We start from the raw sequence: 22,234 nt of genomic DNA, 5'->3' as shown, positions 1-22,234 counted from the left end.
AAAATAAGTCATAAAAGTGAGAAACTACGACATGCATTTATTGTATATCGTTGATGTGGTGTCGTAAAAAGTCAGCTTTGTTGTAGTGATTATATAAAACATGGTAATAATAAACATACGAAGGATGGTTGACTTATTCATGTTAACACATATACACATAACATGTCCACACACACTCATTTATGCTCATGCAATGCCTAATTTCTTTCCTAGGACATCCTATAGCTCATTTGGACACGTGTGTGCGGTATAACTCGTGCTTTGATACCACTCTGTCATGACCCAAACCCACCTCTATGAGTTCAGTATCGTAACCGGCCAGTAATCCATGATTACCAAAGGCCTGCTCAACAATAAAGACAATAATACAATATAAAGGGGTTGGTGGAAGCCAATCAATATTAACATACATCGTCCAATGAGCTGTGAGGACCTGAATGAAAAGAAAACATTAATATACTTAGTTATATACACAAACACTTATGTCCATAAAACACATATATACAAGGCAAGACACAAGTTAGGGAATGAAATACCATTATCAAAAATAGTATTAACAAAAGTCATAAAATATTCACTTGACTACATATAACATTCAAAAAGGGTGGATTTAAATCACCCAAAAAGCCTTGACATTAACAGCTTGGAACCTCGCGGTAAGGCACAATAGGTTGGCTTGACAAAATGGAATTAGGTTGACGCCGCTAACTTTGCTCCGATGCCTGATCACCTACATATATAATAAACTGTGAGCTAATACCCAGTGAATAACAAATGTGTAAAGGGGTTAGGAATGAATGTTCTTATAGTATTTAAACAGTCATTTGCCTTAGTAGATCATTTATTCAATCAATGTCTCATATTTCATGTCATATCTGTTATATAGTAATCATAGCAGTCATACATGGTACATCCGAGGGCAGAACAATATAGTAGGTCTTAAAGACCGAACTGTCAGTTGATGGCCATCGATACAGTAACAGTAATTCCAGAGATTGGAACTGATAGAGATCTCTGTGACAATAGCAGTAACAGTAATAGCAACAATAACAATAGTAGTAATTGTTGCTATGGATGCCACGAGTATAGTTTACAAAATAGGACAATCATTCATTCAATAAATAATATCATTTCAGAAAACAGTACATTTAAACGATCAGAAAATAGTTACAATTGAACATATCTTTACAACATTGTTACTCATAGTGGACTCCTTGAAACAAATGCTATAAGGCACTAAAGATGCGGCGTCCTACCTAAACAAACAAATTCAAGCACAACGATTCAATCCACAATTCATTCATTCAATTAGTTCTCCTCATTCGTTACTTATTCGGTTTCTATTCGATGTTCATTTTCTCAGTTTCTAATCGTTGCTCATCTGTCTAGTTAAAGTTTTGTTCTTTAATTCATCCATGATTATGAGATGCAAATGCACATGAAAAACACTTTTAAAACTTGCAAACAGAGGCTCAAAAGGTGGAAAAGAGGAGTAGAAACAAAATCGGGACCAACCTGCCCCCTACACAGGCCACATGTGTGGAACATTCACCACACGTGCCTTCCGCAGGTGCAATTTAAGTAGAATGCTTGCCTTGGCTTCTCTGTTTTCTGCACGTGCGGGGCCCCAAGCCATACGTGCGATGCTGCTACAAAAACAGTCCGAAAATGCTCTTCTTTTTGGCAATGTATTCCTTTACAAAATCAACCCCATTTTCATGCATTTCACTTCCAAAAACTTGACATAACACCTTGAATTAAACATATTTAGCTTGGAACAAAATTCATAACTTCAATTGAAGCTTCAAAACCATGCAAGGAGTTCAAATTCTTGAACTGTAAACACATGTTCATAACTAATACAAATTGAGCTCCAATTCTTTAAAATGCATGGAGTTTTCCTCCCCAAAACCCATATAAACTTGCTTGACTTTGAGCCTTGACCATGAAACACAATCAAAACTTCCAAACAATGTCCAAATTGCCAATTTGAAAGCTCAAAACTCCAAATAAAACATAGAGACATAAACCATGTATTTCAAAGCTTCAAATTTAAAATTGATGAGAAAATACTTTCAAAACTTTTGGACTTGTGAAAATTATGCAAGAAATATGCATAAAAATAAAAGTGTCTTGAATTCATGCCATGAATGTTGCTAATTCAAGTTAATCTCCACAATTCCTTCTTTATGTGACCATATGAATTCCTAACATCAATTTACACCCCTAATCTCATAATTATTCATGATCTTTAATTAAAACAACTCAAAGTCCAAAGGATTATGAGGGAGAATTTCAATTTCATGAAATTTGGTGGAAATTTCTTACCTTAATTGGTTAATTGGTGAAGATTTCAAGTTTCCTTTCACTTTCTCTTCTTCCTAACTTCTTTCTCTTGTTGAGCTCTCTCACCAAGTCTTTTCTCCCCCTCTCTCTACGTGTATAGTGTAAGATTACCCAACAAGATCCACTACCTCCATCTTCTATATTCCTTGGATGAGTAAAATGCATTAGACTCAAATTAATTAGAGTAAATAAATTAATTAAAATCAACTTGACTCAAATTAATGAATCTCATCCTCGTATAATCTTAATTACGCTAGATTAAATTCTACTAAGGTAAATTAGGCTCTAATTCCTATCCAATTTTTAAATTCTAACTTGCTAAAATTAATGAAGCAGACAGGTCTAATTCATACATATCCGCATTTGTTCACAATAACAATACAACACAAGTCAATTCATAAAACACATGGCACATAATCACACAATAAACACTAAGCACACAATTACTGTAATTAATTTACTTAATGAAGGTGGTGGTTGTCACAGGATCAGCACCCATGTATATGTGCGGTTTTTAAGACTTTCACCATGGACACTCAGGCCAACTTATTTCACTAAACATTTTATTTACCCTTTTTCAACAGTACAATACAAGTACTCAAAATATTGTCTGTGTATGTGTGTGTGTGTGTGTGTGTGTGTGTGTGTTTTTTTTTTTTTTTTTCGAGACAATGCAAATGTTCCAAAACATAATTTGAGAATTTCCAAAACCTCTTTCCAAAACATATAGTTCCAAATTCCAAAATCCATTACATGTTCCATGATATAAATGATTTCAAATTGCCTGATCCACATGAAATTTCTAACACACGACAATGCTATCTTCCTCCGATAGCTAAAACAGTCATCTTTAATACAATAATCAAAAGATATCAATATAGATATATTATCCAAAAGAGTAACAATAACCATTTTCAAAATCCCACATCCATTTTATTCCTATCTCTTGCAAAACCAACATCATTTTTCATTATTTTCCAACACAAGCCAATACCTATGGTTTTAGGACAAAACCTCACTTTCTTTCGAAATCACTTTTGAGTAAAAGAAAGCCAACATGTCAACATATCTCAACCACTAATACAAAATCATAACCTTTCAAGAACTCATTTGAAAAATCTCTCTTTTACATTTCAAAATAAACCCCAAGTTTAACCCAAAACACCCAAATCCATAGATCTTTTGTAATAACAAATAACTAGGGTGAAAATCATACCAAATGACTACCAAATATAAATAACAAAATACACCACAAATATGCTACCAAACTCATATTGACTTTAGGAAATAAACCATACCTCTTGAAGCGAAGAGGAGAACTCGAAAAAATTCAAAGTCGATGAAACCACAAAACTCTTGGATTAAAAGAAAGCCCTTGATGAGATCTAAAACCTTTTTCAAAGGACCAAGGTGAAAAGATGTCTCTAACCAAGTAAATCTAGAGATCTATGCAAGAAAAGTTGAGTTTCTAAGAGAGAGAGAGAGATTCACGGTTTAAAGAGGGGAGAGAGAGAGAGAGAGAATGAGTGAGAAAAGTGTGTTTAGGGTCTATTTATAGTAGCAGAATAATAGTCCTAAAGTCAAAGAAAAGAATAAGTCAAAACTCCCAAACAATTGGGCCTAAAATAGAACCGCAATTTCTGAAAATAACTCACATAGATTGATCCTTAAGACAGTGGGGTCGATCCTTAGGAAGAAAATGCTGAGACTCTAAACATCAGACAAGGGTCAATCCTAGGAACCAGTGGTGTCGACCCTATATTTCAGTAGCAACACCCATAACACAACAACAGACAAGGGCCGACCTTGGGAATTAGTGGTGTCAATCCTATATTTCAATAGACAACCAGAACAAAACAGCAAGGAAATGGTCGACCCTATGAACTCAAGGTGTTGACCCAAAAAATAGCAGAGGCACTAAAAGTAAGGCAACAAGGTGGTGTCGACCCCCAAGAAGACTAGTGTCGACACTAGAACAAATTTTCCTAGTTCCCAAAGGACTTTTCAATGAAAACAAGTGCGAACAAACAATCCCAACAATTCTAGATTGAATTGTACTCCTTCAAAACCAAGATACAACAACTCCAAGGACTCCCAAAATGATAATAAAAGAATTAAATACACCCTCCAATTGTTTAAAGGACACAAGTGCTACACCTAATCCTCTCAAAATTAATCCCTCTAATATTTAATGACTTACACTGAGAGAGAGTTTGGTGAGAATTTTGGACTACTTTTTTTATCCCCTTGCTTGGATTACTTGGAGCTAGAAGACCTCTATTGATTTGAGGGAGCTTAGGTTACAGCTTGTGATAAGCTTGGGCCCTATCTCTGCTAGTCTAGAGGTAATCCCTATTTCTACTCTTGCATTTCTTTTCTAAATCTATCTCTACCTCTTCTTTTGACATTTGTTTTGGAGATTCTTGGGACTATTGATTGAGTTGTTGATAGTATAGTTTAATTCTCTCTTTCTTCCTCCTTTCCATAGTTAGCAGAGGTCTGCATAGAGGCTCTAGCCAAGATTGAATGTTTTTCTTTTGATTTTATTAGAAACCCAAGCACAGTTTCCTCTATGAGAGGGGATAGATTCTCTCTTCCCAAACCTATTTTATGTGGATTTGGGTGTTTTACACTCCTTTCCATGAGTAGGAGAAGGAGGATGGAAATCTCCCTCATCTCATTAGAGTTTTTTTCCCTTTTTACTATTCTAGCTAGTCTTGATGATGTAGAAGCTCAGATATGGCTTCCTCCTCAAGGATAGACTGAATCTCCCCTCTCGTCACTAAATTTCATGAGATTGGGTAGTTTATACTCATTTTCATGTGTTAGAGGGTGAGTATCTCTCTATCGTCGTTAGAGTTTTCTTTATTTCATTTTGTGTTATTTTCTTAACCTTTATTCATTATATTGTCGTGTGCATTGAGACGGGTTTCTTTTCTCCCTACCCTTACTTTCTATTCTCCTTAACAGCTTAGATTTAACTTGAACATCATCACAATCATATAATTAGTGTAGAAGCATACATCCGGGCTTGAACCATAATTTTCAGATTAATTATGTAGTGTGTACTTTGTTGTTTCATATGCCATCTTGATAGTATGCAAAACCCTTAGGACCCACTGTTTACAAATTTTGCATTAGTTATCATATCCAGGATCATTCATTTTCTATTTAGATTATTTTTCTTTTATTACGCTTTTCTGGAGTACTTGGCGAGCATCTCTAATCCCTTCCTTGCATATCATTTAGTCTAGTATCTGGGATCATGCATTGTTTTCTAACCCTTTACACTCTTGGCATGGTGTGGAGGATTGCGAGGTGAACTTTTTTCATCTTGCATTTCATTTGTGATTACTTCTTATTGTATCCACAATGCTACTATTATGCTATGTGCTTATTTACTACATCTCTATGATTGCTCGTTGTATAGAGGTCTCATTGCCTAAGTTGGAATAGTTCCAATCTCCTCACGCGACAGATATCTTGATTTTTCCATGAGATTTTCACTTTTCAAATTCTTTTCAAAACAATGAGAGATTAAAACATTCCAAAGTAGGTGATTTGGTCTATACTTGTCTGCTCCACATAGTAGTAGATAGCGATAGTAATTGGGTTTATATGATCATATCATGTTAATGATTTTCATATCATGGACTAGTAGAGGCCGATCTTTGATTAGGTGAGCAATGGTGCTCAATTCACGACCTTCCCTTTTCATACCCAAGTTTTCGAACCGAGATATTTTGGTTACAATAAATTATGGCTTTTTGGCACCAGTCACGAGTTTTCTAGTTTTTCCCAAAAGATTATGTGGCAATTCTAAGTCTGGTGATGTGGTTCATGTTTGGCATTTCTTGCAATTAGCAGATTTCCTATGGATTTTCCATATTCAGACTCTCATTTTGTTTCATATTGCACTCACAAAACTAGACCGAGGGTTTAAACTATCGAGCGCACTTAGACGCCCGTCCGAGAGATCCTACACCACAGAGAATACTCTAGCAGCGTTTCCATCACAAACTCATTAGGAGGTTCTTGCATGTCCTCGGGGTCACCATCCCATGGTACTAGACCTTAGAGAGGGGCCATCTTTGGCATCACTAGGTATTCATGAGTTTTCTAGATCTATATGAGAGATTTCCTTTCCTTCCTTGTCTTCGTCATCTTCAATGCCTCCTTTGTCATGTCTATGCTTAACCTTCGGCTTACTCCAGCATAGTGGATTAGCCTCTTCTGTCGACGGTTGGGGTTGGGTCTAGCTTTCTAGAGCGCAGTTGCCACATTTCCTTTTAACTAAGGACACTTATTTTTTTTTGGTCTCTTTCTTTTAATAATAAGACACTTTAAAGCTTAGACCAATGCTGGGAACGCCAACAAAATTACCAAATTATTTACCAAACACTCACATGGGTTTAGGGTCCACACTCATGTAGGTCCTACACCCATATGAGTGTTTGGTAAAAAATTTGATAGTTTTGTTGGGGTCTCTAGTAATTTTCTAAAGCTTATTCTAATTTTTCAGGATAGACATTAAAATTTAAACTTTATAAATCTACTAATTTAGACTTTTTAAATCACACCCAAAAAAATAAAAATAAAAGATAAATAAAAAATGATAAAATGACACTTTTTTCTCGTAGAATATGGTTTCTCTATGGTTAATTTGTGCAATAAGTTATAAAATAAGTTTTCAAGACATAGATAATTGCCTAAAAAATTATATCTACTTGAGAGAATAAACAAAAACAAACAAATCTCTCTCTCTCTCTCTCTCTCTCTCTCTCTCTCTCTCTCTCTCTCTCTATATATATATATATATATATATATAATACATTAATGATCACATTTTATTTACCATCTCATGCAATAACACTATATTAGCAACAAGAATAAATAATGACATCCATTAAACTAATATAATATTGACACATAAAGTAATAAACAAATTATTATAAAAAAAAAGTTGGTAAATATAACAAATTATTATTTTTAGAGTTCGTGGTTATGAATTGGGTGTTCAATGAAGTATAGTGGCTGTTCAACCAAGTGAGTTGGGTTGATTGAGTGTGCAATGAAGTGCAATAGGACATTCAAACTTAAAGAATGATCAATTTTAATATACATATATTATTAATTTACTAAGTGATTTTTTTTTTAGGTAAATTATAAATACACTATCTAAGATTTACTTAAAATATAGATTACCTTTTGTGGTTTGAAAAATTACAAATACTCTCTTATTTGAATTTTTTATTTAACAAAACTAACTAAAAAATAAAATTCATAATTGCCCTCCTATACAATAATAAAATTACCTAAATTATTAATTGAAATATATTTTTAACATCATTAAAAACTGTTAATTGACTTGATGATTTATTAATAAAATGGACGATTTGTTTTGAAATTAGAAACCTCAAGGGTGAAATGTAATTTTCAAAACCACAAAAGACAATTCGTATTTTAATCAAATCTCAAAAGGTATATTTGTAATTTACCATTTTTCTTAGGTTGTTCTATTGCATAGACTATTGTCAGTTTTTATATTGAAGTGAGCTTACATTTAAATTTAAAGAATTATTACACATTCATAAAAAAAAAATTATGTTTTTAATTATTAATGTTATAAAATTTACCTTTTTTTATAATTATTTTTCAAAATCATTCCTGAAATAAAATTTTCCATAAATTTAAAGTTAGCATAACTACACTTTTATATCCTACTGTGCAAGGCTATTGAAAAAAAAAGGAAAAAAAAAATTCACAGGATTTAGGAATATAGTTAACATAACTAAACTTTTAAATCCTAACTTGTTTGGTTACACTTTTGATAATTCACTTTTCAAAAAATTGAATTTTTTTTTATTTTTTTTTGTTGCTATTTTTTAATATTTTAAGTGTTTTTTAATTTTTAAATACACCTAACATATATACGCTTAAAAATTATAATATTTTTGAAAAAATATTTAAAAAATTCACAAAATACCAAAATATAAAAAAATATATATATGAAAATTCAATACATTTTAGTATTCTTGTGCATTTATTGATTTTTAAAAATACTTTACTTTTTAGATATATCTAAGTAAGGTGTATCTAAAAAAAATAAAAAATAAAATGTTTAAAATTTTAAAAATATTCATTAAAAATAAAAAAAAAATAAAAAATTCAATTTTAAGAAAATTGAATTTAAAAAATTGAAACCAAACATATTAGATTTTTTTTATTTTTATTTCTCTTTTTGTTTCCTATTAGAATTCTTATTTTTATTTCTCTTTTTGGTTTTTTTTTTTTTCCATTACTTAAAGGTCAAAGTATTATATTATCATAACCAACTTTTCAAGTACAAAGCAATTCAAAACATATATACACACTATATAGGGAAAGTGAATCACAACACTTTTTGTTTGGTTTAATTTTCATAATAATTTTTTTTTTAAAAAAAAAATTACGAAAAAAATAAAAATTAATTTGGTGTAAAAAATTAAAATTTCAAAAAATGCTCATCATTTTCATATTTTTTTTCTTTTTTGGGTGCAAAATTAATTTTTAAATAATCAACATTCCTCATCATTTTCATATTTTTTTTCTTTTTTGAGTGCAAAATTAATTTTTAAATAATCAACATTCCTCATCATTTTCATATTTTTTTTCTTTTTTGGGTACAAAATTAATTTTTAAATAATCAATATTCCCGTTACAAGACAATTCAAAGCATATACATATACAAAAAATTAACTTGGTGTAAAAAAAATACTCATCATTGTCATGTTGTTTGGAGGAAAAGTTTACAAGTACTGAAAAATCGGAGGGAAATAGTTACATGGGTGTGTATTGTTTCATATGGGATAAGAAGGGTATTTTGGACATTTTTGTGTTTATTGTTACTAATGTCACTGTTTTTTGTTGCTTTTGTAATGTGCTTCTAACAAAAAAGAGAATCTGGCTATTATTTTCAAAAGTAAGGGAGGTTTGTGTAATTTTTGAAATTATAAGAGATATCTGTAATTAAGGTAAATTTTAGGGAAAGTAAGTGTAATTTACCCTAAATGAATGAGTGAAAATGAATATTAAGCGTAATAATTTTTGTGTTTTAATTTTATTATAAAAAAATAAAATTATATGCCATATATATAAATATATTTAATAGATATAGGCCCTGTTTGGTAGGGCTTATTTCCAACTTATTTCAACTTTTAACTTAATTTAAGTTATTTTAATGTGTTTGGTTCAGCTTAACAATACAGCTTATAGCTTTTTGTAAGTAAAAAATTAACTTATTCTTTGAGTGGGGAGGAGAAGCTTAATTTATAAGTCAAAAATCAACTCATGTTCACAGTTATAAGTTATAAGCTGTTAAGCTATAAGTTATAATCACTTTCTCACAGCTCTACCAAACAGGTCCATAATCAAGCCTTGGGTGGCTATAATGGGGCGGAAAAAGTAAGGCTCCGTTTGGTTAGGGTTTCAAATTATAGTTTCACCCATTGATTTGAGTGTATTGTTTGTTTTGAACTTTTAAATTATAATTCTACACCCATTTCTCAAAACTCAATTCAAAACATAATCATTACTTTTCAAAACTCATAACCAAACACATAATTCGAAACTCTTTTCAAAACTCAATTCAAATCAATATTTTAATTTTTTAAATATTTTAAATATTTAAATTTAAAAATATTTTAATTTTGTTAAGATTTTAAATATTTTAATATTTAAAAATGTTACGATTTTTTTAATTTTTTAATTTTTTGAATATTTTTAAATATTTTAATTCAAAATATTATGATTTTAATTTTTTAAATTTTAAAATATTTTTTGAAAATAAATTCAAACTCTATTTTATAAAAATATTTTTAAATATTTTAATTTTTTTGTTATGTATTTGGTTACGATTTGAGTGTAGAGTTGTGAAAGTAGTACGTAGTTTCAAGTTATGTGTTTGGTTATGAGTTTTAAAAATAATTTCTTAATTGAGTTTTGTTTTATGTGTTTGGTTACGATTTGAGTGTAAAGTTGTTTTTAAATTTAAAATATTAACATTTTAAATTATTAAATTTTTTTGAATATTTAAATTATTTAAATTTTTACGATTTAAATTTTTTAAATATTTATTTAAATTTTTTACTTATTAAATTTTTTAGATTATTTAAATATTTGTGATTTAAATTTTTTGAATATTCATTTTGAAAAAAAATTATTTCCTTTGTAGTATTTTCAATTAAAAAATTGATTAATGTTATTTTCTGTTAATAATAAATTTTTTTAATTGAATTTTAAAAAGAGTTTGGTTATGAGTGTTGATCAGAATTTTCAATAGTGTGAAAGTAGTGTATTTTGTTATGAGTTATAACAAATTTGAATTAAGTTTTGAAAACTCTTTCTAAAACTCATAACCAAACAAATTTTCTTACTTTACATGTCAAATCAAACTTTCAAAACTCAATTGCACACTCAATTCAAAACTCAATTAAACAAAAACCATAACCAAACAAATTTTCTACACTCAAATCATAATTCCACAACTTATAAACTCAAAATACAACTCATACTCTCAAATTATATTTACAAAACTCTACCAAATACAACCTAAAATTTGCTATCATCCCACTTTCTCATTGGGGAAAAATCCCGTGCGAGGTAGGACGAGAGATGCGGGATGAAGCTAGCGGGAAAAAATTGCCTTCCCTACACAAGGGAGAAGTTTTTGGTTGTGTTGAGTGTTGCTCTACACCCCTTAACGTGAGACACTTAGGTTGTGTTTGGCAGAGTTTGGTAGAGTTTTGTAATTATGGTTTAAAATTATGATTTGAGTGTGAAAAATTTGTTTGGTAAAGAGTTTTGAAAAGAGTTTTGAATTAAGTTGGAAATTGTTGATGTGATATTTGATATTGGATACAAAAATTTACAACTCATAACCAAACATAAACTCAAAATTAATTTAAAGCACATAAAAAATTTTAAAAAATTCAGAAAATATTTTTTTCGAATATATAAAAATTAACATATCAATTGCATGAAAAAAAAAAAATCACTGTTTTGGTCAACCGGCTGGTTGACTAGCCGGTCAATTGGCCGGACGACCGGTTTTGCCAAATTTGAAAAAAAAAATTCCGAAAATGGCGCCCCAAACACAGTGTTTTCTGCAGAGTTTGGAAATGCATTTTGAGAACTCTAACCAAACATGATGTTTGAATCAATGTGTAGAATCATGATTACAAAACACAACCCAAAGATACAATTAATGAAATCTATTGTTTTAACCAATCAAAATCAAATTGAAATTGAAATTTATTTTACGCGTTGACCCTGGACAAATTTAAGAGTGATTTGGGATATTCTAAATAAGCATATTTTTTGAATTTTTATAAAAAAAGGGGTAAATTACATATACTTTCCTCGAAATTTAGTTAAATTACAGATATCTCCTGAGATTTGAGAAATTACAGATACCCCTCTGAAGGTTATATTTGTATAACAAATTAGGGGGCAATTTGTTATGAAAATATAAATCTCAAAGGGTAATTTGTTATGAAAATATAAATCTCAGGGGATATTTGTAATTTTTCAAATTTTAGGAGTATCTGTAATTTAGTGAAACTTCGAGAGAGATATGTGTAATTTGCCCTAAAAAAAATGTGTAGAAAAGTAAAAACGAAGATATTGATTGATGTTACTTAAAAAAAAAAAAAAAAAAATTAAAATAGTGTGTGCCACGTAATTACTCATTCGGAAGAATCTGGATCATTTTGTCTGGTTACCGGACTTTTGCTTATAAAAAACGCCACCCCACTTCTCACAAGTGTCTCTTCCGAGCCTTTCTTCATTCATTTGTTTTGGTTCTCTGTTCAAAGGTTGAAACTTCATTTTCTCTTTCCCAAAATCCTTCTACCTCTTCAAATGGCACAGGTAAATATCTGTCAATTCATGGTTATTTTACACGGCTATTTACGATTTTCAAGAATTATAATAAACACCAATTAATAATAGACACGGCCATTCTTTTTTGTTTGCAGAAGGTGGTGTTGAAGGTCATGACCATGACTGATGAGAGGACAAAGCAGAAAGCCATTGAAGCCGCGGCCGATATCTACGGTATCTATTCTCTTTGCGGGTTTTCGTTTTTCAATTAAATTATGCAATTTTTTCTTCTGCAATTAGCATGTTCATAACATCAGTTTTTATTATTATTATTATTTTTTTCTTTCTCGCAATACATCAAGATCTAAGAGTCTGTCTTTAAATCAACCATATCAGTGATGGATTTTGATAAATGATTAATTGATAATTGATGAGGGTGGGGGGACATACAGGAGTTGATTCGATAACGGCAGATCTGAAGGAGCAGAAGCTAACAGTGATAGGAGAGATGGACACAGTGGGTGTGGTAAAGAATTTGAAGAAAGTGGGGAAAGTTGATATCATCTCAGTAGGCCCAGCCAAAGAAGAGAAGAAAGAAGACAAGAAAGAAGAAAAGAAAGATGACGGCAAGAAAGAGGAGAAGAAAGAAGACAAGAAATAAAATTAATCCACCAATATTCCCCCATTTACAACTACTAATTTTCATTCCTTTTTTAGTTGTTGTGTGGTAAAACTTTTTTTAGTTGGCATTTTGGAATTGGGACTTCTTTTAGTTTGAGATTAAAGATTTTGTTTGGATTGATTTTTTTTATTAATTTTTATTTTTATTTTTATGAGATAAAAAATAAAATAATTATAATTTGAATATAATATTTTATGTATTAATTTTTTAATTTATTTTATCTTTTAGTAATTAATTTATCTCAAATTATGATTACCCAAAGAAACCTTAATCTTCTTGTGCCACTACCTATATATGTATATATTCCTACATAGCATTCACCATTGAAAAGAGATGAACAAAACTTCAATTACTGCAATTTTTTGCATGAAATTTTTTCTTTTTAGCCTCCGTTTGACAGGTTGGTTTTGAAGTTTTTTGGGCTGAAGTAGTCACAAAAAACAAAGCAAGTTTTTTATTCCAATAAGATAAAATATCACATTTAACTTATAATTATTATATTCTTTTTTTCATAAAAAAGTTAAAAAAACTAAAAAAGTTAAAAAAATTAAAAATTCTTCCTAAATTAAGCTTTTTAGCTTCAGATTAAAATAATTAAAAAAAATCAAAAAATTAACAAGTCAATCCACTTTTCAACCTTTATTATTATTACTTAAGAAAGTAATTGATTTGTCTTTCGAAGACTGATCTGGTATCCTGAGTAAATTCATATGCAAGCTTTTACTTTTTATTTTTTATTTTTATATGAGAAGATCTAATTTACTTGAGTTAGGACTTGCATCATCTCTAGGCATTTTACTTATAAAATATGTATTTGCCTTGGTTTGATTATCATTTTGGGACTAAAAAAAGTATAAAATGACAAAACAGGTTAAATAAGTTAATAAGATAAAATATCACTTTTAATCTATAATCATTACATTTTTTCTCTCATAAAAACTAAAAAAATTAAAAAATTCAAACCAAACGAGGATAAATAAGCTAAGCTAAAACTAATACAAAAAAATTGACTATATTAGCTAATATCAAAAGAAGCTTTATAAAATATGCATTTTATTTTGTCTATTTACTTTCTACATATTTTGTTCCAATTTTGTTCTCTATGTTTAATTGTTCATTTGCATACCATTTATTTTTTGAAATGTCACATTAATAGTAAAGGTGTAGAAAAAAAATATCATATGAATTAAATATATTTTAATTAGCTTTTGAAAATCACCTACATTTGTTGGTGAATATGGGTTAAGGTAAAATGACTATGCCTAATATATTGGAGTTGAAAAAAAGTGCAATATACTAAATATTTTGACTAACAAATATTATCTATTAGATTAGAGATTTTATGTTTAAATTAACATTTTGAAACATTTTAAAATGAAAAGATGGAATGACAAAATCAACAAAGATTACTTTGGGAATAATTAAGAGGGGTAAAATATAATTTATTCAAATTTAAATTGATTATTGACACAAGTTTTCTCTTTTATTTGTGAACAAGTGATTGTCCACACAATGGAAGGCTCAGCAAATCCCAAAAGCTATCAAATCCTCCACATCAGAAAAGGCATTTACATAGGAAACAAATGCTTGCTGATCTCTTCATAGAGAGAGAGAGAGAGAGAGGGGTTCACATAATCAGATTGCTTGAATATGGCTCCTTTATTCATGGTGACAAAAACATTAGATCACTTGATGTGCGATTGTTGTGGATATGTTTCCTAATTGAGCACTCCCAATCCATTTTCAATGATAGGGAATGGACCACGTAAAGGGAGACGCATTACACTATTCTTGTGGTCTCTCTATTCTTTCTCATTCACCTCATTAGATGTCAAAATGAGAGTGATATATTAAGGGATGTATTACCACTCTTCTTAATTATTGTGTTGGTCACGCCTCATAAATATATGACCCGAAGTATCCATATTCACACCCAATTCTATACCGTGCTCAAATGACAAAAGGAAGCTTAATTAAATACCAACATATTATATTCATAATGAAAAATGGTTAAGAACACTAAAAGTGATTGCTCTAATAGCACCATTAATGATGTGGCAGTGGACGTGCCTTTTTTTTGGCATTCCCAATGCATTAGTGTTGTTAGTGGTCTTTTTTTTAGTTGTATGAATCATTGTTGATTCATAATATTCTTGTTAAGATTACAAGATCATATCACATGCATTGATACATTCAATAACTATAAAACCTGAATCTATAGCATGTGAAGACAAAGATTAATATCTAAACTATTACAAGTTTATGCACTTAATGGCTACAAGTTTCCAAAGGTTGTACATGGTTAGAACAAAAGTGGGTTTTAACTAAAAGCTCTAGGCTTACACAAAAAAAAGATACAAAATGAGCGCTCAACCCCAACTTCCTATCAGCACCTGAAATGTTTTTTCATGTAGCGTGAGCTAAAGCCCAGTAGAGATAAGTTTAATGACATGTATGATATTTAATAAAACCATATGATGAATGTATGCGAAATGCCGTTACAAAACATGCATTTTTGCTTTAGTTATGGACGAGTTGACGATAAATATTCAGGATGATGTGCCATGGTGTATGCTTTTTGCAGACGATATTGTGCTAGTGGATGAGACTAGAGAAGGAGTTAACACAAAGTTAGAGATTTGGAGAAAAACTCCTGAATCTAAAGGATTTCGGATAGACAGAACTTAGACAGAATACATGGAGTGTAAATTTAGTAACAGTAATAATGAAAGCAGAGGAGAAGTGAAGATTGAGAACCAAGAATTGCCTAAGAGTGAACATTTTCGTTATTTAGGATCGATTATCACAACAGCGGGAGAGATTGATGCAGATGTGGCCTATAGGATTAAGGCGGGATGGTGTAAGTGGAGAAGTGCGTCTGGGGTATTGTGAAATAAACGAATACCCACTAGACTAAAAGGTAAGTTTCATAGAACGGCTATTAGACCAGCTATGTTGTATGGGACAGAGTGTTGGGTAACCAAGAAACAACATGTAAATAAGATGAGTGTGGCTGAGATGATGATGCTAAGGTGGATGTGTGGTAAGACTAGACAAGACAGGATTAGGAATGAGTGTATCCGGGAATGGGTAGGAGTAGCACTGATAGAAGATAAGTTGAGAGAGAATCATTTGAGATGCTTTGGTCATATTCAATGGAGACCAACAGAGGCAGTAGTGAAGAGATGCGATGCTGTAACGGTAGATGGAAGTGTTAGGGGACGGGGTAGGCCTAGATTAACGTTGACTAGCATTTTAAATAGAGATATGAATTTACTTAATTTGACTAATGAAATGACCTTTGATAGGGCCGTGTGGAGAAGAAGGATTCATGTAGCCGACCCCATTTGATGGGACTTACGGCTTGGTTTGGTTGGTTGGTTGGTATCTTTGCCTCAAAACTGAAAATAGGGTAGTAAATTCCCACACAAATAATCTATAGGTGTCTGCTAGTATGCTATAAAAGCACTACCAAAGCTACTTCACCGACAGCTAACTGGAAGCAAGACAATCTAATCGCACGGATTTCTAGACTTACACCATGGATACACATGCCAACTTAATAAACCACAACCACATCCCTTAACCAGATTTACCACGCTATTAACCCCTTTTTCTCAAAATAATATTTTTCAAATGCATAAGTATGAAACAATTGATTAAATGAAATGCATAAGTGAATTGATTTCAGTCAACTTAGCTCTCATGCACTTTTTACAACAAATTAATGCTATCCTCCACTGATAGTTAAAAACAATTATATCTAGTCAATGTATATTCCAAAAACAGACAACATATATATAGAGCACACCAATAATTTCCAACAAAATCAGCAAAATGATATATTCTTATCATTCCCATATAAGTCCAATGTTCTCAATGTGCCATCAATTTCTGAAGTAGCCCATGTTCATGAATTCATCCTGAAACTCCCAATTTCTCAATAACACGCATAATTTCTCAGCATAGAACAATTATAGGGTTTTGATAAAAATTAGTGGTTTCTCATTTTAAAAGAAATTTTCCTCAAGTTCTAATACCACTCATCATCATAAACAACCGAACAACGTTTTAAAGAAAATAATCTAGAAAACCCCTCTTTTATGAATCAAGTTATGCATTAATCGAACCCAAAGTCTTCGAAAGTGTTAATTTACCCAACTAACACATAATAAGGCTAAATAACATGCAAATCATTAAAGAAATCCCTACCTCAAAGCAAGAGGAGAAGATGAACAATGCTCGAAAATCAACGACAATGGAAACTCAAACTTTTCAGATTAAAACGTAGCCCTCAACACGCTCTACCCTTTTAACACAAGCAGTAGGGGTAGAAAATGTATAGAACTAGATGAAAACCAAGAATTTATTACTCAAAAGAGCACAAATGGCCATCTAAGGGAGAGAGAAGGAAGATGAGAGCAAAAAGTAGATATTTGTAGCTTTTGGGTGGTGGTTATAGTCAGTCGCATCGCATGCGCGAAAACCACATCACGGGCACGAGTGACACAATCGTGGGGGCAACCTCCATACCGTAGGCGTGATCACTAAAGTCACTGCTGATCCTCGCGGGCCACACAACTTCTCCTATACCAAGGACCTGAAGGTATGTTTTGGTCGTGGGAGGAATCACGAGCGTGAACTACATCACGGGCGTGACTTGCCCATCGCGGGCGCGATCACATGGCCGCGACCTCCTTCATGGGTCACGCAACTCTCTCAAGCTAACAGACTTGAAGGCCATATCTAGTCGTGACCCCTCACGGACACGACAAAAACTGTCGCGAGTGCGACCTTGCAAACAGATACAATTCTGCCAAAAGTGCTAAGTATAAACCAAGGCTCCTTGCAACAATTTAATAACTGAAAGGTGCAAAACAACTCATATAGATGTAAATCCAATACTCAAGAGCATAAAAGAGTCAGGACCAAACCTGGGTCACTAAAACCTCCCGCCGTTAAGAAATTTCATTCCTAAAATCAAACTACGCCACAGGACCACAACAACAACAATAATATATGCCCAAAAGTATAGAAAAGCACAACAACCCAGCTCAACACAATATCAACATCAATCTTACAAGGCGTTAACAATGTTCATTTGTTATAACAAAACATAATCATAATTACAAAGAAATGAAAATTAAACATTAATGAACAAGTCCGAATACTTATTATGGACTTCAACCTCACGTTCCCTAGTTGCTTACTCGACTCCGTGGTATCGCCACAACACCTTAACCAAAAGAATAGTCTTGCCTAACAAGACTTGCTCTTGTGTGTCTAAAACTTGCATTGGTGTCTCCTCATATGAGGCATCCTCGTCTACCACTAAATTGATCCAATCCAGAACATGTGAAGGATCGGGCTTGTATTTCTGAAACATACAAATATGAAACACATTGTGAACCCTGAAAGGTTGGGGCGGTAAGGCTAAACGATAAGTTACCTCTCCAATCTGCTCTAAAATCTAGAAAGGCCCAATAAACCTTGGAGATAACTTCCTACTCTTTTCGTACCTCGTCAAAACCTGTCTGGATGAAATTTTAAGAAACACATAAAGGATAAGGGTCTCCTTATCCGGTTGGCATGGCTCTTCTAATGACTCTGAGCCGTAACCAATCTCCTATGAATAAGTGTAACTTTCTCAGTCATCTCCCTGAACAACTTTGAACCCAACATAAGTGCATCACTCATGTCGGACCAATAAACAAATGATCTACAAGGTTAGTCGTACAAGGCCTCCAAAAGTGTCATTCTTATACTTGCTTGAAAGCTATTGTTATAGGCAAACTCTATCAAAGGTAAGTGCCTTTCCCAAGGCCACTTGAAGTCGAGAACGCAAGCTCGAAGCATGTCCTCTAGAATCTGAATAGGGCACTCAGATTGTTCGTTGGTCTATGGATGGTAGGCGATGCTAAAAGTCAACTTAGTACCCAAGGCACTCTGAAGGCTTTGCCACAATCGTGTCGTGAAACGCAGATCCCTATCTGAAACGATAGTCATCAAAACTCCATTAAGTCAAACTATGTCCCTAACATATAACTCGATAAGATAATCTACTGAGTCACCCGTGCGCATTGGAATGAGGCGAGTGGACTTAGTTAATTGATCAACAACTACCCAAACAACATTATTACCCCATTGAGTCCTCAAAAGACCCACAATAAAATCCATAATAACATGCTCCCACATCCACTCAGCTATAGGTAAGGGTTATAACAAACCCTTTGGTCTTTTGTGCTCGGTTGTCACTTGCTAGTAAGTAAGGCACCTTGAAACAAAAAAGGCCACATCTATCTTCATCCCTCTCCACCAAAACTGGCAACCAAGGTCATGATACATCTTCGTGCCTCTCGGATGTACTGCAAGGTGTAAATGATGGAACTCAAGGAGTACTTCTCTATAAGACTCTGGCACAAACAGACAGTCTAAGTGTCTCACACTTGAGTTAGAGTGGACATTCAAAACCTTCTTTACTTTTCCATCGGAGATCTTCTTGCGGATAATCTCCACCTCATGGTTGTGTTGTGCCTCAATAACTCAACCAACCAAGGTAAGTTGTGCAATTGTGGTAAATAAAGTAGCCAACTCAATGGACTCGCTAATATGCAAGTCAAACTCACCAATAACACCCAACATCTCCCATTCCCGGATGGCAAGACTCGCTATACTACTCACAGACTTCTTACTCAATGCATCGAATACTACATTGGCCTTCTCCAGATAGTAATGTAACTTGAAATCATATTTCTCAGTGAGCTCCATCCATCTCCTCTGTCTCAAATTCAAATCTTTTGGCAAGAACAGGTACTTCAAACTCTTGTGATCGGAAAACACTTCAAACCTCTCTCTATAAAGGTAATGCCTCTAGATTTTCAAGGAAAATATCACCACCGCTAATTCTAGACCATGTGTAGGGTAATTCTTCTCATGGATTTTCAATTGTTGTGAGCCGTGAGCCATGAACCATAAGTCACAATATTTTTTTCTTGCATCAACACATAGCCCGACCCATCTTGAGGTGCATCACAAAATATCGAGTAACACAAACCCCTCTTCGCGATAATCCAAACTGGTGCAGTGGTAAGTCTAGTCTTAAGTTCTTGAAAGGACTTTTCACAAGTCTCACTCCATATAAACTTAATTCTCTTCCTCATCAATCTAGTTAAAGGTGAAGCTAGCCTAGAAAAATCTTTCACAAAGCGTCGATAGTACCTGACTAGCCCCAAGAAACTCCAGATTGCAAAGGCATTCTTAGGTTGCTCCCAGTCCTGTAATGCTTCTATCTTTGAGAAGTCCATAGTCACCCTTTAGTTCGGACTCCTGTAGTTCTGAATCTAATTCCATAAGTACAAAGTGAAATCAATAAATACAAAAGAGTCCAAATTCGACAAATCTTTTGGAAAGTCGATTTTGAATCAAAATGCCAAAAATGAACTACTTTTCTAGATTACAGAGTCGCCACCTAAATATTGTTAGAAAATTTAAGAAACTAGAGACTCGTACCAAAGGCCACTCATCCGTCATCACCAAAGTGTCTTGGCTTAGGAACTTAGGTACGAGAGGGGATGATCATGAATTAAGCACCACACTTGCCCGATCAAAGATCAGCCTTTACTAATCATGATGTGATTGTTATTTACATTATATGTTCTTGTTTCGATTTATTAGGTTATCTTACTATGTGACACACACAAGTATAGACTAATTTGCAAAAATTGGAACACTTCAATTTCATGTTTGTTTGAAGAAAAGTATTTTGAATACACATCACTTGAAAAAGTGAGTTTGTATGTACATTCCTCAAAGTATCCCAATTCAATCAGTTAGCCTTCATCCACAGGCATTCAAATAGATATATCACTTAAGCACTTAGCCTCATGGTAATCATTCTCGACATGGCAACAATCACACTCATGCAATATGCTAAAGAAGTAAAGCTTATCCTAATTCCCAAGCTGAGCCAAAAGAGAGAAAATAGTTAGAAAAATGCATGATCCCAACTAATGAAATATACCGAATGCAACACATGCAATATGCAATTTAGAAGTTTGGTTACTAGCATAGCATAGGAGTCTAGTTGATAGCATGCAGTAGTAGTATTTAAACGACGATGCTTATTAGAATAAAGAGCCGAACCTTATCCATGCAAGACATATGAATGCAAATTATGGAAAATACTAAACAAAATGTGATGCTCTAAACTATCCATCATAAGCAGGTAAATAAAAGGGAGAAAGACGTGAGGTTGGAAGACATACACAATATTACATACTTTTCCCTCGCACATGAGGGTCCGAATAAACAGATTAGCTAAGCTATTTAACTAATTATTACAACTCTGAACTTTAACTAACTATTCTAGCTAATCAAATTATGACAACATAAAATTAATTACCCTAACCAATTAATTATTACAAGTCCATAAGTCAACGGGACCCGAGAAATGAGGGAAGGGGCTTATGCATGCACATGATTTGCTTCCCTGAGAATGCCACTGCATTGTTTTGCACCTCAGCCTCTACTCTGTTCTGTGAGAAAAGTGGTACTGCCTGGCTGAAACAGGTGGCCGGCAGTCCAGAAGTGGTGGCCGGCCGCCCACTAATAGTGGCCTGCCATATGGTAAAGGTGGCCTGCCGGCCATTAATGTTCGGTTTCTCCTACTACAATAGAAAACAAAAAGAGCACAAACATAGCATTCTCAAGGGATGCTCGTCCACCCTGTCTACCCTTATCATCAGACCGCTCAAAGGAGGGGTAGATTCGATACACAAGCCATCAATCGGCGCAAATTCATTATGTGATAGCTTATAAACAAAGGGATACAATTTCAATAAATGCACAATGAAAGACTCATGAACCTCCTCCCTATCATGATATTGATCAAGGGAGGCGGTGAACATTGACTCTTGAACCATTTTCATCACTAACAAGTATGAAACAACTCGAGACTCAATAGGTTTAATTAATGTTTGATTGAACCCAAAACACTTTATTATCTTGCTCCATTTTAATCCATTGATTACCCTTTTTAATTACCTTTCCATTCATTAGTCATTTTAGTCCAAAATGAGCATTAAGTCCACTAAAGGAGGGAAGTGTCAAACAAAGGGTTGTTTTGGGCATGAGAGAGATGTCATGCCTTTGGTAATGAACCTCCGAAGAGATTAAACCATTAAGCACAACGATCTCTATCTCAAGCTTAAACAAATAATCGGTTTGAAACGACTCTCAAAAAAAAGAAGAAGCCAAGATATGAGAGAGGTGTAGAGATGATTAGAGATGAACACAAGTATGAAAAGCTTTAAATAAATGCTATCAACTCAAATAGGCTGGTGTCTA

At 32.9% G+C, this 22,234-nt stretch overlaps 1 protein-coding gene across 1 annotated transcript; it reads left to right on the top strand.

Annotated features, from left to right (window-relative positions):
- The first annotated feature begins 12,069 nt into the window (after nucleotides 1-12,069).
- Nucleotides 12,070-12,992, top strand: LOC114296948 (heavy metal-associated isoprenylated plant protein 39). Its single transcript, XM_028241273.2, has 3 exons — nucleotides 12,070-12,255; nucleotides 12,363-12,441; nucleotides 12,660-12,992. Exons 1-3 carry the CDS (start codon nucleotides 12,247-12,249, stop codon nucleotides 12,866-12,868), a joined length of 297 nt encoding a protein of 98 aa, XP_028097074.1. The 5' UTR covers nucleotides 12,070-12,246; the 3' UTR covers nucleotides 12,869-12,992.
- The last annotated feature ends 9,242 nt before the right edge of the window (nucleotides 12,993-22,234 follow it).

The sequence above is a fragment of the Camellia sinensis genome, chromosome 1, assembly GCF_055761805.1.
Source record: "Camellia sinensis isolate YWXY chromosome 1, ASM5576180v1, whole genome shotgun sequence".
NCBI lineage: Eukaryota > Viridiplantae > Streptophyta > Magnoliopsida > Ericales > Theaceae > Camellia > Camellia sinensis.
Note: the sequence above shows the minus strand (reverse complement) of the source record. Positions and strands in the feature narration are given on the sequence as shown.